The 19,182-nt window shown below is 36.7% G+C and overlaps 1 protein-coding gene and 1 long non-coding RNA gene across 3 annotated transcripts in view; one reads left to right on the top strand and one right to left on the bottom strand.

Annotated features, from left to right (window-relative positions):
- Nucleotides 1-2,298: 2,298 nt before the first annotated feature.
- On the bottom strand, nucleotides 2,299-15,424 carry LOC137489247 (uncharacterized). Its single transcript, XR_011008648.2, has 3 exons — nucleotides 15,368-15,424; nucleotides 3,324-3,513; nucleotides 2,299-2,979 (listed from the first exon to the last, which is right to left on the bottom strand). It is a non-coding gene; the product is annotated as an uncharacterized lncRNA (long non-coding RNA).
- The window catches only part of ptchd1 (patched domain containing 1), a 17,322-nt gene continuing 12,268 nt past the window's right edge, over nucleotides 14,129-19,182 (top strand). For both annotated transcript variants that reach the window (XM_073940756.1, XM_685662.7), the window contains exons 1-2: nucleotides 14,129-14,710; nucleotides 15,389-15,863. Coding sequence is in view for 1 of the 2 variants with exons in the window: in XM_685662.7 (XP_690754.1) it covers nucleotides 15,516-15,863 (348 nt within the window). In the remaining variant the exon portion in view is untranslated. The remainder of the gene's footprint in view (nucleotides 14,711-15,388; nucleotides 15,864-19,182) is intronic.

Raw genomic sequence — 19,182 nt, 5'->3', positions numbered from 1 at the left:
ACCAGCTGACCGATTACCACTGTATGGACAGCTTTTCCGCTGTTACGTTAGTCCTGTGGCTCGCTGTGTATGTCAGGGGACATGGAAAAGGTTCAAGTTCGGCAAGAAATGGAAAAAAAAACAAAAGGCAAAAAATAAAACAAACAAACAGTAAATAACGGTGAGAATGTAGTAAAATCTGAAAACGCTTTTCTTTTTCCGGATTGCTTTCAAAAATACTGTTGGTTGGGTTTAGGGAAGGGGGTGGACGTTGGTCAATCAGTGCTTTTGAAAACACTATTGGTTGGGTTTAGGTAAGGCAGTGATCGGGTCAATCTGTGCTTTTGAAAACACTACTAGTTGGGTTTAGTAAAGGAGGAGGGTGGGGGAATCAGTCGGTCAGTCAGTCAGTCAGTTGACAGCAACCTTTATTAAATTTACGCGAGAACAGCAGGCACGAATGGCACTCGCGAGAGAAATTTAAGATCTCAAAAAGTGTACACAGCGACCTCTGGTGGATTTGCGAAAACTGCAAAAAAAAAAAAAAAAAAAACATAGCTCCTGGGACCTATTTGGTGCTCTCCAGAAATATAAAGGGGTATGTATTCAGAATGAGCCTGGGTTGATTTATGTTTATATTTTTTACAATTGTCTATTCGCAGATTTTCACCAGCATGCAGAGATAACGCTGCTCCAATTATGAGCATTCTATAATGCTTTTAAACCTGACACTTCAACAAACAGAAAGAAACATTTGAAGTAGGACAAAGAAAGTGTAATGTACAAATGCAGCAGTGTGCGTGTGTGTGAGAGAGAAAAAGACTGGATGTGCTGAGTCATTGTATAAGAATAGATCTCTTTCTCTCAGTGCTTCAGTTGTAGTTTTTCTCCATTAAAAACTGACAGCTGGAAGTAATGGTGACTAATGCAGAAGCGGCGGGACACATTATATATAAAATGTATTTCAAATAGTTTATTTGTTTTATGTATGAGTGTGCAACTGTGTGAGTCTTTGTGTTGGTGTGTGTGTGTGTACTGTAGCTGAATCATTTACATTTTTATCTGTTCTAGCCAATTAGAACAGTAAGCACCAGACTTAATCATTACTGTGACACACACAAGCTAATGCCTGAGTGCCAGTTTACAGGTACAATAATAGGCCACTGGTTGACAATAAAAGGATTTGCTTAATTTGTCATCATTTAGTCATCAGGAAGATCAAGATTAACAGAAATAGAAACAGAAACAGATGAATATCAGAAACCATTTCTATATTTTCTTCAGTACATACATTAAACATGCTGCGACCAGTGGTGGACAGTAAGTATTTTTACTGTATATTGTATTTTTGAGTATCTGTACTGTCATTATATTGTTTATATTTTTCAACATTTCAACATTTTTTATTTAAATATTTTTACATATAATATTTTATATTTTGTCATATTCACTTGTTTTCACACTCAAAGTATCATTGATTATATTAGCTTATAATTAGTAAACAGTTTGACAAGTTTTGCAAAAAATTTTAATATTTTCCTGCAAAAAAATTTAACATATATCAATTATTAATTTACCATTAGACAACTGGTAGCCTATTTTATATTTTAGATCCAATTTATAAAATATGGCTTATACATCGATTAGACTTATCAGTGTTCTCTAAGTCTTTCTCTCAATTTAATTTAATTTAATTTAATTTAATTTAATTTAATTTAATTTAATTTAATTTAATTTAATTTAATTAGATTTGATTCGATTCGATTCGATTCGATTCAATTCAATTCAATTCAATGTATTGTCAAACATTTATAAAGTTCACATTGAAAGAACATCAATTCATCTCTGATTTATCAGAGGTCACCACAGTGGAATGATCCCTGCAACTATTTCAACACATGTTTTATGCAGAGGATGCTCTTCCAGCCGCAAGCCTGTACTCTCACACACTCATACACTATGGCCCAAATCACCTACTATATACGGCATGTCTTTGGACTATGGGGGAAACCGGAGGATCAGAAGAAAAACCCACGCAAACACAGGGAGAGCATGCAAACTCCACACAGAACTGATCCAGTCGGGAATCAAACAAGCAACCTTCACGCTGTGAGCTGACAATGCTAACCACTGAGCCACTATGCCGCCCATTTAAAACAATGTACATACAGTATATATTTATTGAAAAAAAAATACATAGTAAACAAAGTAAATAGAAGTAGTACTAAAAAAATAACAATCATAAGAAATAAAATATATACAAATACAAAATAGAAATAATAATTATAAATCCCCCTTTCTCTCAACAATGCATTTTTTGGAAATGTTAGTGCAAGTTATTTTCTTGACACTGATATAGGTTTAGAATACTTGAGCCCCAAAATACAAGTTAAATAATCTACTTTTACTACTATTATAAGACTTTTACTGTGTGCAAGTATAGTGTGTCCACAGTCATATTGGGGTGATATAAAGACAGTAAGTCTCTTTTTTTACATTTCCTGATGTTAAAATAAGACCCAAATCCCTCCAATTTTGAGGCCCAACACAATGTGACGTAAGAGTGCAGTTTCTCCGCCCACCGAATTGATTGACAGCCACGTTTTAACTCTGTATCTCTGTAGTAACAAGTAAAATCATATCAACAAGACAGGACGTGCATAAACAAACCGGGATTAAAAGATCTGTTCAACTCTCTTTGATCATCAATCATCATCAAATATGATCAAGAATGAATTTTACAAGTTTAAAACATTTTTACAACAGTGCATGTTTTAATAAATTACAGCTACAGGATGTGTCAGTACAATTCACATGTGTGTGAACTTTGTAATGACATTGTGTGTGACTCATCGTTGCAACTCCACGACAAATACATCAAATAATGATTGGTCAAGTTCTTACTGTAGTATTTCTCACAAACGTTACATGAGATCTGCTTCCTTCATGTCTGTCACTGTGCTGTTTATCTGATGCAGCCGAGGCGGAGATTCAGGGACACTGTGACAGGCATGTGAGAAAAGTGGGCAGGGAGAACTAGAGTTAAAGACACAGGCAACAAAAACAGCTACATTGTGTTCAGAGCAGAAAATCCCAATATTCTTAATGGTATAATAAAGAATCTGATGGGTGTCTTGAGCTGAAACTTAACAGACACATCCTGGAAATACAAAAGACTTATCTTCAATCTTGAAAATAGGGTAAAATAGGTGCCCTGTAATGCATTTCTCTCCTTTTTGCTCACTATGAGCTGCCATGAATATAATAAAACTTGCGCATGAAACACAACACCACGCAGGTTTAACGCCACATAAGAGTGAGTAAATTATGTCAGCTCAGAGTACCTCGTTGTGCGTGCTTCTGGCTTGCTGGAGATCATGTAACAGCGGTGTCTCCTCTCAGAAAAGCCCTAGAGCTCTTCCAGAATATCATCCATCTTTTCATCCATCCATCCTCTCGCTTTCCTCTCTTTCATGCTCGTGTTCATCGACTCGCTCAGACAGTCCCTACGGGTGTGCTCTCCTCCAAACAAACCTGAATTAATCATAGGACAATAAGACAGTGAATTATTAGCCTGACTTAAAGGTTCCGGATAGAAAGTGAATTACTGTGACGAATGGCTTAATTCCGTCTGTTTTATTGTAGCCCGACCTGGAAGGCTGCACATACAGTCCCTCAGTCCCCGTGCTATAAACTAAAAAGGTGCATAATCTGCAATATCCCAATCGCAATCACGCACTTGCTTGTTATCTTGCTTATTAACTTATTAAGCATTAATTGCGTTCTCTTAATGGACTCTGATTTCCGGCCCCTCCTGAGACAGTGAATTACCTTTTCGCGCTCGTTCTTTTACAAATGCAGGTGGTGTATTAAACAAGAACATCAACTGTCTCAGTGAGCTGGAGAGTGACTCATTTAAATTAGACGCCACTTATAACGCTGCCACCAAATTAGTTCCGAACAATTTGGACAGAAAGCTAAGAGGAAAGAAGTCTTGCTGCCAGAAGGTAAATTGCTCAGAAAGTATTTTTCTGTATAGCATGACTAGACTATATATTAATGCAGTCAATGAGATATGTTTATTTGGAATTCAGTAATTCAGCAAATTTGATAGTTATGAATTATTCTGCACTGTAAAAAAAAATGAAAGCAGCTTTAGTTAATAATTTAGTTTGTCTGCCAATCTGATGTTCACTAACACATTTGTGCATTAACGTGTAGAAGTCCATCTATTAGCCCAATGACGGCACTAACAGGATGGTCAAAGGTTAAATGCGTGTAAGCCTTTTCTAGTGCTTCTTTAAAGAACTCTGTTATTTATTTGTGTAATGAAGTTAGATGGCCATCTGGCCATTAGGAAGAAGAGGTGGAGAACCGACAAACTTTTAAATAATTTTTAATGAGCAAAAAACCAAACAGACAGCAGCTCCTCACGGAAAATGAAAGGGGTTCTCCAAACGGTTTTAATTATGTTTGGTAAGACTTTTCAATTAACCCTTGTGTGTTGTTGGGAAGGTTTTTATCTGGGATGATGTGGGGTCTTAATTTGGCCACATCTTTTCTCTGTGTTTCAGTAAATTAAGTGATTTTTGGTGACCAATCTTATTTTGACACATATTTTGCGAAAATGCTTTGAAATTTAAAAAAAAAACTTAACAATACACTCTGGGCAAATGTACTACCCTTTTGATATGTGGGTGGCTGGTTTTGCCCTACTGACATCCTCTATAATGACATTTTTTGGTTTTTGATAATTGGTGGGTTCCTCTTAGAAAAGAGATCAAATGTGTAATTTTCACTGTTTATCATCAGTTGCAATGCAAAAAAAAAAAAAAAAAAAAAAAGCTTAGTCTTGGGTTTTTATAATGAGATATCTGGATTATAGTGTCAGAGAAAATCAAAAAAGGCACCTCACCTTTCAAAACATTTATGCACCCAAACTATAATTTGCTGTTATAACTCTATATAAAAGCCAGAAACTTTTTTGCACAGGCCTATCTGAAGGGTTAATGGTGCTAACTGATCATCAACACTAAAAATGACACATTTTACCTCTTCCCAACAGGGAAAACCATCAACAATCAAGATGCATGTTTATATGTGATGCCATGGCTATAATGGAAGTCAATAGGGCAAAAACGGCCACAAACATAATGAAGGGGTAGTCAATTACACAAGTGTTGACTATAAACCCTTGCTTCATAAATTTTTGATTTACTGCTTATTAATAATTAGTAAGGTATTTTGCTATAAGCGGATAAGTTTAGATGTACAGTAGGAAATTATTAAGGGATGAATAATATGGGTGTAATGAAGTTTACGGCCCTTTGGCCGCCGGGAAGGAGGCGGAGAAGCGACGCAGTTTTAAATTATTTATTAATAACAGGGATGGCAGCTCCTCACGGAGACTGCTGTCTAAACCAAAACAAACGACGGCAGCTCCTCACGGACCTCACGGTCCTCTCTCGGCTTCTTCTGCCATCGTTCCTCCTCTTATAGTCCAGAGCTCCTTCCGTGGGATTCGAGGCCGGTGCGCACCACAGGTGCATCCACCAAACCAGGCTTTACACGGCGGCCTCATTCCGTTCCCACGGCTCTTGGCCACGCCCCCTCGCCACAATGGGTCTTGCAGAAAAAGGCATTTTTACAGTTAAAGACTACAGTAAATGTTTTGCCTTCAGCCCTCTTGTGAAATGTATCTTCGTTTTCAAAAATTTCCTCAGTGATGTTTAATGGAGCAAGAACATTTTACAGTATTTCCTTTAACATTTATTTTCTTCTGGAGAAAGTCTTACCTATTTTAGTTTGCCTGGAACAAAGTTTAAAAACGTTTAAACAGTTTTAAGATCAATATTATTAGCCCCTTTAAGATTTTTTTTTGTTTGTTTGTTTGTTTTGATTGCTACAGAACAAGCCACTATTATCCCATACCTTGACTAATTAACTAAACTTGCCTAGTTAACCTAATAGCTAGGGCCAGACGGAATCTGCGGACATTTTTTGCTTTTTCTGCAGAGAATTTTGGTAAAAATCTGCGGATTTATTTTGGGAGCATCATGACTAAAACATTAATATGTGAAATAAAAAAAATAATACCTTTTTAACTTTTATTTGATGTTTAAAATGCAAATCCAATTAGATTCACTTTATTTGGTAAACAAAGCAAGTCTCTCATATAATATTTCTACTAAAAGACAGAAAATATTGATTTACAAACTGCATTGTACATAAATCACATAAACATTTTCATAGTAGTCAATAATATTACTGTAATTAATAAAAATAAAAACTGAATAAACTTAGATTTACTCAAGTAAACAAACAGAATTAATGATGGGCTAAAAATCTGCGGAAAATCTGCGGAATTCTGCGCGCGCAGATTCCATGTGGGCCTACTAGCATATAGATAAGCCTTTAAGTTTATGACTTAATATACCGACATCATGCTAAAGACAAAACATTATTGGAAATTAGTAGAAATATTATGTTTAAAATGTGTTGACAAAAATCATCTTTCCATTAAACAGCACTTGAGAGATTTATTTTTTAAATACAACTGCACAGGAGGGCTAAGGATTGAATTGAATTCAATTTTAAGTGCTTTGAAAATACCCTATGTCGGGTAATCAGCTACCAGTGAAAAGTGTGAATTGCTCCCCATGGTAAAGTGTTAATAACTGTCTTATTAATCCCCTAAAAGAAATGTAAGGATAATGAAGATAAAGACACTCTTTGGCTCATTGGCCCAGTGTTCCCCATGCTGCTCACACAGATGTCTCAATCTCGCTCTCATTTCTGCTTTAGCTCACTGTATCTGCCTGGCCAATGAAAGCAAAGCTGTTAGTATTATTATAACCCACTTTACTGCACTTTCTCAAACTGTGCCTCTGTTGTTGTTTCTGCTTTAAACTGCAAAGCCAGGAAAACAAATATTGGGAATTTAAATCTGCCTATTTTGTAGGGATTAGTGTTTAGGGAGCTGAACAGTATGTGACAGAAATGTAAAATTCAGAGTGCACAGAAAGAGAAGAGGTGCTGAATTTACTATTACTTTTTGAGTGGATACAGAGAGCTCTCGGTATGCTGTAAACATATGTGTTTGGAAGATGTGCATAAGAATTCAACAGTATTGACGTAAAAATTCTTAATGCTGGAGCACTGGCTGTAAGTGATCAATACCAGCTCAATGCACACAATGTACAATTTATTTGTATTACACTTAAAGCTAGTCTTCTTAACAACTCACAATAACACAGCAGCAAAACATGAATAATGATAAAATTATATAGAGTTAAAGGCAAAATTATTTGCTTTCCTGTAACATTTTTTTTTTATCAATTACTTCCCAAGAGCTTTTAAATAGAGCAAATATTTTTAACACTTTTTTTTTTTTAATTTTAATAACTAATTTCTTTTGTCTTTGTCATGATAATTAGAAAATTTTTTACTAATAATTTTGCAAGATGTTAGCTTAAAGTGCTTAACCAATAAGGCTAATTAGGCATGTTTGGTTAATTAGCTAAGTCATTGAACAGTTTGTTTTGTAGCTAATTAAAAAAATAAGGACCCTAATAACAAAGACCTTAAAAATTCATTAATTTTTTTAAAAACTGCTTTTATTCCAACAAAACTAAAAGAAAAAATATTTTCTTCAAAACAACAAACATGATACGAAAAACTTTTAAAATGTCTTTGCTTTGTTAGACAAGGGTTTATAATTGATTATAAATTGAAACAATATAAACGGATATAAACAGCATAAAAGATAAAAAAAATATAAACAGGAATTTTTTTTTGAAGAACTACACTTTTACAAGAACGCTAATAATTTTAAACTATTATCAAACCTGTATGCTATGTTGACTCTCTACATATGTATACAGTATATATACAAAATAGATGTACACACACTGGCCACTTTATTTTATATACCTGTCCAACTGCTCGTTCTAACCAGCCAATCACATATCAGCAACCTAGCATCAGAATGGGAAAGAAAGGTGAATTAAGTGACTTTGAACACGGCATGGTTGTTGGTGCCAGATGGGCTGGTCTGAGTATTACAGAAACTGCTGATCTACTGGGATTTTCACACACAGCCATCTCTAGGGTTTACAGGGAATGGTTCAAAAAAAAAAAAGAGAAAATATCCAGTGAGCGGCAGTTTTGTGAGCACAAATGCCTTGTTGAGGAGGTCAGAGGAGAATAGCCAGACTGGTTCCAGCTGAATGAAAGGCAACAGTAACTCAAATAATCACTCGTTACAACTGAGGTATGCAGAAGAGCATCTCTGAATGCCAACATGTTGAACCTTAAGGCGAATGGGCTACAGTAGCAGAAAACCACACTAGGTGCCACTCCTGTCAGCTTAGAACAGGAAACTAAGGCTACAATTCATACAGGCTCACCAAAATTGGACAATAGAAGATTCAGGCACTTTAAGCCCAGTAGTACTGTACCAACTGAGCATTGTATCAACACCACAGCCCACCAGAGTACTGTTGCTGACCATGACTTTCCCTTTATGACCACAGTGTACACATTTCTGATGGCTACTTCCAACAGGATAACGCACCATGTCATAAAGCGTGAATCATATCAGACTGGTTTTATGAACATGACAATGAGTTCACTGTACTCAAATGGCTTCCACAGTTACCAGACTTAATCCAATAGAGCACCTTTGGGATGTGGTGGATTGAGAGATTCGCATCATGGATGTGCAGCCAACAAATCTGCAACAACTGTTATGCTATCATGTCAATATATATATATATATATATATATATATATATATATATATATATATATATATATATATGAAATAATATGAAATAATCACACAAATACACACTGATATCTAAGGAAAAAAAAAAAAAAAAATATATATATATATATATATATATATATATATATATATATATATACACATATAAATATATATATATATACACATATATATATATATATATATATATATATATATATATATATATATATATATATATATATATATACTGTTTTTTCTGAAGATATCAGTGTGTATTTGTGTGATTCTTGAATCCACTCATGTGTAAAAATGTCTAGTATTTCACATGAGTGTGTGGTAGGATTACCAGAGCAATTCTTGAGCCTAGTTTTGAGTTTAGGATTTACATTCTGAGAAAGTGGAAATTTCTCCTTCTGTGGTTGGTTATCAGTTGTCTTGCCTTGTTCACCTTCAAATGGAGTGGTTTTACTGCCTTGAGATATGAAGTACCGCCATTGTAAACACACATAACCCTCAATCTCTCTCTTATTTACGCTTTCCCTCTCGGGATGAAATTGTCATAAGGAAAGACAGATGGAGCGATGTAGGAGTGGAGGGATGTTTTTATGAATTTCAGTCATTCCCCTATTTAAACAGGAGCTGATGTGGCTCAGTGCAATATTTGTCACTAGATCTGATAGTATAAACTATTCTGCTTGAGGATTTAAAGCTGACAAAAAGGATGATAAAATGGCAGATTAAGTGTATAATTAGCAATCTAAGTGTGCATAGCTTGTTTAGTAGTATGACCTAATATAGTATAATCACTGCAGTGATCTTTACAGTTATAATGCTTTTAACGTAAAAAGTCTTCCATCTTTTTAAAGAATATATCTAAATAAAAACAAACAAAATAAATGATTTTATTATAATTTTGTAATAAAAATGTTAAAAAAACTAATATTTATTAACAGTCTGTTCCTTGGCATAGGTAAATTTAATAATTTAACAGGACATTTATTAATGTTCATTCATTTTCTGACCTGTAAAACAGATAAGTTGTTTATTCACTGTATTTTTACTAAATTAATCTGGAAACAACACTTCATTTTGTAAAAACAATAGACTTTAAAATAAGAAAAAAAAGTTCATTGGCTGTGAACACAATTGTGACCCTGGACCATAAAATACACAAGTCATATGTTGTATGGGTATATTATTTTGACAATAGCCAAGTATGCTTTTTTTCTGGATCTAAATGTTTAATTACTCTTTTATGCCAAAACATCATTAGAATATTAATTAAGAGTTATGTGAGGATATTTATTAATCGTCTTGCTTTAAATATATTTAAAACCTCATTTTTAAATAGTAATATGTATTGTAAAGAACTAAATCTATAGAACTTAAATTTAAAGGTGACTCTCAATAATCTGATTTTCTAGTTAGTTGTATCTCAGCCAGATATTGTCCTATCATAAAAAAAAGCTTATATATTAGCTTATTTCCACTTACTAGCCACTTTATTAGGTGCATCTTACTAGTACCAGGTTGGACCCCATTTTGCCTTCAGAACCGCCTTATTCCTTTGTGGCATAGATTCAACAAGGTCCTGGAAATATTCCTCAGAGAATTTGGTTCATATTGACATGATAGCATAACGCATGCTGCTGCAGATTTGTCGGCTGCACATCCATGACGCAAAACGCTTTCACCACATTCCAAACATGCTCTATTGGATTGCGAACTGGGGACTGTGGAGGCCATGTGAGTACAGTGAACTTATTGTCATGTTCAAGAAACCCGTCTGAGATGATTCGCTGTTTATGACATGGCGCATTCTCCTACTGGAAGTAGCCATCAGAAGATGGGTACACTGGTCATAAAGGGAAGGACATGGTCAGTAACAATACTTAGGTAGGCTATGGCGTTGACACAATGCTCAATGTGCCCAAAGTGTGCCAAGAAAATATCCCCACACCATTAAACCACAACCAGCAGCAGCCTGAACCGCTGACACAAGGCAGGATGGATCTGTGCTTTCATGTTGTTGATGTCAAATTCTGACCCTACCATCTGAATGTCGAAGCAGAAATCGAGACTCATCAGACCAGGCAATGTTTTTCCAATCTTCTATTGTCAATATTGGTGAGCCTTGGTAAGTATTGTAGCCTTAGTTTCGTGTTCTTAGCTGATGAAGTGGCACCCGGTGTGGTCTTCTGCCGTAGCCCATCTGCCTCAAATTTCAACATGTTGTGCGCTCAGAGATGCTATTCTGCATACCTCAGTTATAACGAGTTGTTATTTGAGTAACTGTTGCCTTTCTATCAGCTGGAACCATTCTGGCCATTATCAGTCTGGCCATTCTCCTCTGACCTCTGGCATCAACAAGGCATTTGCGCCCACAGAATTGCCACTCACTGGATATTTCGTTATTTTCAAAGCATTCTCTGTAGATCCTAGAGATGGTTGTGTGTGAAAATCCCAGTAGATCAGTAGTTTGACTTGGTTTGAACTGCAGCAGATCGTCTTGACCATGTCTACATGCCAAAATGCATTGAGATGGTGCCATGTGATTGGTTGATTAGAAATTTGTGTTAACGAGCAGTTGGAACCTAATAAAGGCGAACCTAATAAAGTGACAAGTGGGTGTATATAAATGCACATCAATATCCAAACTTATGACTGGGTTTGTAGTTCAAAGTGACAGTTTAGCTTCTGTATTTTTTCTTTGAAAGCAGGACAACTTTTCTGATTACTAAAGGGATCGTGAAAGTTTGAGGTAAACTGAGGATAACGATTGAGTAAAGGAAAATGACATCATTGACATTCAGCTCACATCATCTCTCCTCCCTGCTTTTTTTCCTCCGTCTCTCTGCTTCTCCATCTCCCTGCCATCACTCTTGCTCTCTTTCTCCTCTCCTCTCAATCCAGGTCTCCTCCTCCTTCCTCTCACATCAACTTTTCCCCAGACTCCTCTGCACAGCAAGCACACTGAGCTTTATTCACTTCAGGTTTCCTCTGAACACCGAACAGCTCAAGTGAGATTTGAGCTCTGATCTTTGACTGCATCCACAACCTATTGTACATTTCCACTGCAGCAGACCAAACAACCAGAGACACACTCCCACCTCTCTTTCAAAACACAACTTTCTCTACTTTGTTACGGTAACAAACATCAGTTCTTCTTTTGTCGCCTAAAATAAACTCAGCCTAGACTTTTCTGTGGTTTGTGTTAGCCAGTTTAGTCCTATCCATATTTCTGCAGAAGCTCTTATCAAAACAACTTATGCATTCAAGCTGAACATTTGCAGGTATGTGTGTCGAATCTAATCTATTGCTTTGGTGCTGCTAGTGACATGTGTTGCCAGCATAATTTACTGTTGAAGCAATAATCCAACACGAGTCCAAACATTTACTCTGGCAGGTATTAGACAATAACACAACCAGCACTTTTAGCTGTTTAGTCACAATGGTGCCCTAAAGCTGTAACCATGGAAACCAGTCTTTGCTGGGTTGCTGGAATGATATGGCAAAGCATGGACTACAGGAGGCATCAGCAATAGTTGCCATGGCAATAACCACATAAAACAGTGATGATCATTACAAACCCTGCCTTTGTCTCTACAGCACAGGTCAAAGGGTAGAGGCAGGAAGAAAAAGCATAACATTTTCATTATAAAAATAAATAAAATAAAAAACTGTGGATTTCAGATTAACCACATACAAAATAGTCATGCACATTTGATTATATGAAAAGAAATATCTTTCAAGGGAGCGCAGAAGGTACTGGATCATTCAGGTAGGGGAGCTGTGTTCAATCATGGGCTCAATTCTTGATTAGACATGCATGGGTAAATCCAGAACCATGCCCCTGCACTCCAGCAGACTGTTCCAGGGTTATTAAATGATCTGTCAGCCAGAGACTGTCTGTCTGTCTGAGGAATTCAGAGAGAAGGGACCGTTTAACCCTGGCCCTGATTGAACTTCCCGCTCAATATAAGAGGATGCAAGCTGTAAAAATTGAGTCGATTTCAGAGAAAAGATGGGTAATTGAAAAAGTGCCAAAAATATCAAAAGCACATCAAAAGGAAAGGCTCATGGTAAACTTTCAAGCATATTGACGTAATAGATTACTATTCCACCTTCAAAGGTTTTCTGAATCATCCAAAAACACCAAAGTACTGGAGTGGAACTTCATTCATCTCTGTCCAAGGTGCTGAAACTGGACTTCAATTTCAGAGCACTTGCTCCCATCTGAAAGACTTGGGTGTGGGATCAACGTCCAGTGTGAGCAAGTGTTAAATGTAGTTTACTTCATATTTGCAACCTGTTGTTCCACGTCAAATGTTGGAATAAAGATGTGCAATGTTCTCTTTAAAAACAATAGAACCTCTGCATTGCACAAATGACTCTTTTTTATTGGAAAAAGATCCTTTAGTTTGTTAAAATGCTCAACACTCAAATTGTTATTTATTGTTCAATAAAAATTTCCTGAGAGAATGCAAAACGATTATGTTAAATGCTCCAGTTTTAAAGACTTGATGAAAGGTGGTTCCAAGAATGTCCAAAAAAAACATTTGTGTGATGGAAAGGGTGTCAAAACAAACAGACTAAAAAAAAGTACATATTCAAGGGCAGTTGCAATAATGAATGGACATTAAATTGAATGTGTTTCTGGCCAAAATCGTTTAAATCCTGCTCATTTTTTAACTTGCTGCTAGAAAATGCACTTGCCACTTTATACGCACATCATACACACTTTTAGTATTGTATTGTTACTCCTTTAATGATTAATTATTGTTGCCATTTTACCTTTTTATATCTTCTTATTATTGTTGTAGTTTTAGATAAATAGGACTGATCTGAAGGGAAGGGCATATGTAAATTTCGTTGTATTTTGTACATTGACAAAGATTCTGATTCTTACACCAAATGGCTCTGTTAAAAAATGTTGAGGTTCTTTGGGAACCCAGAATAGTTATTCTATTGCATTTGGTTAAAGATACTTGTTGGTTTCCACCAAACCTTTCATCTGTCAGTTCTTAAGAGAACATTTTACCTTTTACCAAATTGCCTTTAAAGAGTCATCGGAAATATCCCACGTATAGGGTATTATTCCATCATAGTAAATCCATGTTAAATGCTCAGTCACCTAATCACATAAAATATTCTGTGTCTGTCCTCGTGTACAATAATACGTGTAAATAAATCAGCATAGTAAATCCTAGTAAATGCAAATAGTTTCTAAAGACGTCATTTTAAAACATGTTGCTGGCACGCAAAAAACATTCCGTCACATATAATCGCTGCCTTAATGTGTGTTATTATCTCTTGTAACAAACCAATCAGAAAAGCTTTCCATTCGTCTTTCTAAAACCCCCACTCCCGTGATAAGCCGTAGTGGGGGTGGGGGCAACACCGGCATTCACCGGCCGGCTCCTCGAGAAACTGGAACTTCAGAATCTGCTTCGTAACTGAGCAATTAAGTGCCGCATCGGGCTAATTTGTGCTGTTTTGTATGTGGAGCTGTGTTGTGCTCCGCGCAATAACAAATGCTTTAACTCGGGAAGGAAATGCACACAAGTGAAAGGGCTGGAGCTGCGCGGAGCCCCTCGCATTCTGCACCGCGGGTCGGTGGTGGACATTCGTGTTTTCAGACTGGTAACAGCGGATAGCGGTCGTGCTGGGCGCGGTGCGGGATTACTATGGATCAATGCCACACACCTCATAGATAATGGAATACACAAAACTGTATTTGCGCATTTGGAACTGTTTGTAAGTATGACCAGTTCACTGTTAAAATACACCGATCTGTACCTACTGGATTCATCATATCAAAGAAGCTGTGGAGATATCCAAAGAGAAAAGTGATTCGCTTCTATTACAAGACATGAGCATATCATCTCTGGCACTAGGATCAACGACGTATTTATGGAAATTGGGTCTCTCAGATGACATGAAACTGCAAAGACGTGACTGGTAATAATTTCTTTCCCTGTCATAAAATAACAGTTTAAATCAGTGGGTTTACATTTTTCATCTCATCAGGCTGGTTTAACATTGTTGTTTTATTTTGCGCTAAAGTCTAAGAATATATGACCCTTAAAAAGTGACCATTATTGCAAAGGGTGTGAATAATGTGAGAGCTGATGTTGACCCCATGATCAAAGCTTGAACCCCAATGCAACTCAGAGCAATTGTTGGATGGGTTTTAAAAGCATGCGTTATTTACATCAGCACATACATTTCTCAAATTCAGCTGAAATAAACTGCAGGTCCGCAAACATGCGTTTTCACGGTGGTCCGAAAATAACCATAGCAACGTTTTGGTCCTCGATGTGGGAACATTAATCATAGCCTCAAAACTGACAACTTCATTGTCGATTTACATATCATACACTATTTTAGCGTTTAGATTAGATGTCTTTTTATTAAAAGGGTAGCAAATTGTAACCTAGGCTGGCTTGCGCTGACTGCGCCCCATAATTAGCCTACTGACAAAAAGAAAAAGTCGTGCCCTCTGAAAAGTCTTTGAGTATTTCGCACCATGGCATTGCAAATGCATAAAAACACCCACAACTGTCCAGTGTAATTTAAATCTGACTTTGTTTCCTTTGAAGTAAATACAGTACTAACCAAGTGTCTCTGACCTAGCAGGACCTGATGAGATTCAGCGCTACGCTTCATCATTTCAGTGATCCAGCTGCGTGGGTTGAACACTGATGCTCCGAATCTCTGATGCTGATGTTGGTTCATCGCCCTTGCGCTGTTGCTGCATTCTAGGATGTTGCGACAAGTGTTGCACGAAGGGCTCAGGACGTCATTCCACAAACTGGGCCACTTCGTCGCCAATCACCCGGTGTTTTTCGCCTCAGCGCCCGTGCTGATCTCAATCCTGCTGGGCGCGAGCTTCAGCAGATACCGCATTGAGGAAAACGTGGAGTACCTGTTAGCTCCCAAACACAGCCTGGCGAAGATCGAGGGGAACTTGGTGGATAGTTTGTTCCCAGTGAACCGGTCCAAACACACGCTTTACTCGGACCTGCAAACACCCGGGAGATATGGCCGGGTCATCGTGACTTCGCGCAGGGGGAGCGTGTTGGACCCTCATCACGTCAACTCAGTCTTAAAGGTAAGAAACAAAAATGCTTTGTTTTACAAAAACGATCTTAAAACGTTGTCAGAACTCCATGAATCAATATGTTTTTCATTTAGCTACTTTGGGCAAGTTCAGAGGCACTATCCTGCATGGAGCGTATATAGTTTTGTGATATTTCAGTATCCTGTTTGGTATCTAGTTTTCCAACTCTTTCAGACGTGTGTGTGTGCGAGTGTGCGCGCGCGCGTGCGTTATGTAATATTAAAGTCATTCATTGTTCTTTAAAGATTTTTTACAGAAGTCACTGGATCAGATGTCATGAATTTTAAAAGTGTTTTAAATATATTTTTTGTATTAAATTTTTTGACAGATTTAGGTTATGCTTAAATGTTTTGCCCTCAACAGTAGTCATTACAAAAATTGTACAAAATATTTTGCCATTATGATTTGCAGTTTAAGCTCCTATTAAGAAATTCATTGCAGTTAACAAAATATTTGTTTATTTTTGTCTACAATGTCAAGTGTAAACATGGAAAGTTTCTTTCTGACAGTGACTTCAATTTGATCAAACAATGTGATCATCCAACACTCAAGTGCTAGATTTCTCAATATTTAAAATGCAAAATAAACCCTATTTGCATATAAACATATTTTAATTAATAAGTTTTCGTTTTTATCTGATTTACAGTTTTTGTGTGTGCATGTTCTATATGGAATAGTGCTATGATAATAAGTGGATTTCAAGGAAAGCTGTCTCAACGGATCACATATATATGTATTTTTTTAGAGTGGAAATAATTCATGCAATGAAAATATTTCAGCTTGTGGCCTACTTTATCATCCTGTAAAACAGCTTCCCAATCCAGCTTCAAAACTCACTCCCCCAGACACCACCAACATGAAATATGTTGCTGGCAACTTCTGCTAACACTGTACTTCCAAGAAATATTAACTGCAGGCAAAAAGCAAACAAGCGCCTCACCTCTTTTTATGCAAAATCTTGGCTTCACATTTCAGATTGACATTTTGCAAGCGTAGACACTTTATTACTAAATGCAAAGTACTTGCTTCATGTGCCTTTAGACTCATCCTTTCTAAGTCAAACATTCATTTCAATTTTCCTAAGCTAATCGAACTAAGCCCAAGCTGTGGGCAGTAAGCACATCTTTTTAATATTCAAGTAGCATTGTATTTTCCAGAAATAGAACCTTCTTTATATTCTTTCTGCACCATAAAACAACAGGTTCACTGTATCACAGCAATAGACCACCTTTGGGAAAGAGGTTTAATAGAGTCAACTGCAATGTGAAAAGCATATATACCATAAAGTGTATCATTCGCTCAGCTTCTTTTGGCTTAGTCCCTTTATTCATCAGGGGTTGCCACAGCAGAACAAATCACCAACTTATACAGCATATGTTTAATGCAGCGAATGCTCTTCCAGCTGCAACCCATCACTGGGAAACACCCATACACACTCATTCACACACATACACGACGGTCAATTTAGCTTACCCAATTCACCAATAGCGCATGTCTTTGGACTTCTGGGGAAAACCGGAGCACCCGGAGGAAAGCTATGCGAACATGGGGAAAACATGCAAACTCCACATAGAAATGCCAACAGACTCATCCGAGGCCCGAATCAGTGACTCTCTCTATTTAAATATACATATATATATATATATATATATATATATATATATATATATATATATATATATATATATATATATATATATATATATATATATATATATATATATATATATACACTACATTTTTGAAGCCTTTTGTTTCCTTTGCATAAAGCACATCCACATAGGTCAGAGATTGTGGGCATGCAGATGTCATGCTTTAGTCTCCAACGGAGGGTCAATTATCAAGCTTGAGCAATTAAGGTCTGATTGGTGTGTGTCTGACATTTCTTTGCTTCTTGAGGAGACCGAAGGAGCATTGAAGGAGGCAACCTCCCCCGGTGATCTGAGTCTGACACGGTCTAATCAGTCTGACATTAACAACGCAGAGAGACTGACCTCAGAGGACAATCAATCCTCCTCTCGCATGGGTGGTGTGGAAGAAAGTTTAAAAAGTTTTCCTTTTATATTGCATTTGTCTTGAAGTGCATTAAAGCAGGAAGTAAACTGCTGGCACATTCAGCAACACGCTTTCTGGTTAAACTAAATACAAAGAAATGTTGATGATCACCAGTGGTGTAAAGTAACAAATTACAAATACTCAAATTGAGTATGTTGCTGTAAATGAGTAGTTTTTTTTTTCTTTTTTCTGTAATTTACTTAGTATTTAAAAAAATGTGTACTTTTACTTTCTCTTTAGTATATTTTAAGAGCAGTATCGGTACCTTTACTCCACTACTTTATTTTTCTTATCTATGGGGATTAGAAAAATCAGAAAGTAATTTGCATCATAATGACCTACCTCAAGACATGGGCGATTTATAACTGCAGCAAACTGTTTGTAAGTATTAAAATTGTCCAAGAAGATGGCCAAACATGCATTGACTCAGAGACTGTTTAGATGCATGTCACTGATGAGACTGTATGATGACTGCAATGGCCTTAAACACCCAGCAGGCACAAGACGTCAACTCGACGTTAGATTGACGTTGTACCTCAGCATCATAGAAGTGTCGCATTTTGTTTGGAAATGAAAATCGGTTGGCGTCAGAACTTAACGTCAGAATTTTGCTGCTCATTTGTGACATTTTTCACTACGCTGTCAAGTTGTGAAAATATACAAAAGCTGTAAAAGTCTTTAAGATAAACTACATTTTTAAATATTCAAATGGACAAAATCTGACTGAGGAAATGAGTTTGTTATTTGCCTATAGGTCACAGTTTTTCATTTAAAACAAGTCTGAACAGATTCCAGCATTATGCTGGCACAGTGGGTAGCATGATTGACTCACAACAAGAAAGTTGCTGGCTTGAGCCTTGGCTGGGTCAGTGCGTATTTCTGTGTGTAGTTTGCATGTTCTCCCTGTGTTCTTTGGGGTTTCCCCCACAGTCCAAAGACATGCGCTGTAGGTGAATAGAATAAACTAAATTGGCAGTAGTGCATGTGTGTGAATGAGTGTGTATGGATTTTCCCAGTACTGGGCAGCTGAATGGCAACCCCTGGCAACCCCTGATGAATAAAGGGACTAAGCCGAAGGAAAATGAATTAATGAATGAAATATTCTGACTATTCCTTCTATTCCTGACCAATGAAATACTCCCTTGGCAAACACAAAAAGTTTCTTTAAAAAAAAACTTTAAACATTTAAATAGTCATTAATTAATCATCATTAATTACTAATCATTAATTTAGTTTGAATTTACCTTAGTGAAAT

Source organism: Danio rerio, chromosome 24 (assembly GCF_049306965.1).
Source record: "Danio rerio strain Tuebingen ecotype United States chromosome 24, GRCz12tu, whole genome shotgun sequence".
NCBI lineage: Eukaryota > Metazoa > Chordata > Actinopteri > Cypriniformes > Danionidae > Danio > Danio rerio.
This window is presented reverse-complemented; position numbering and strand designations above follow the sequence as displayed.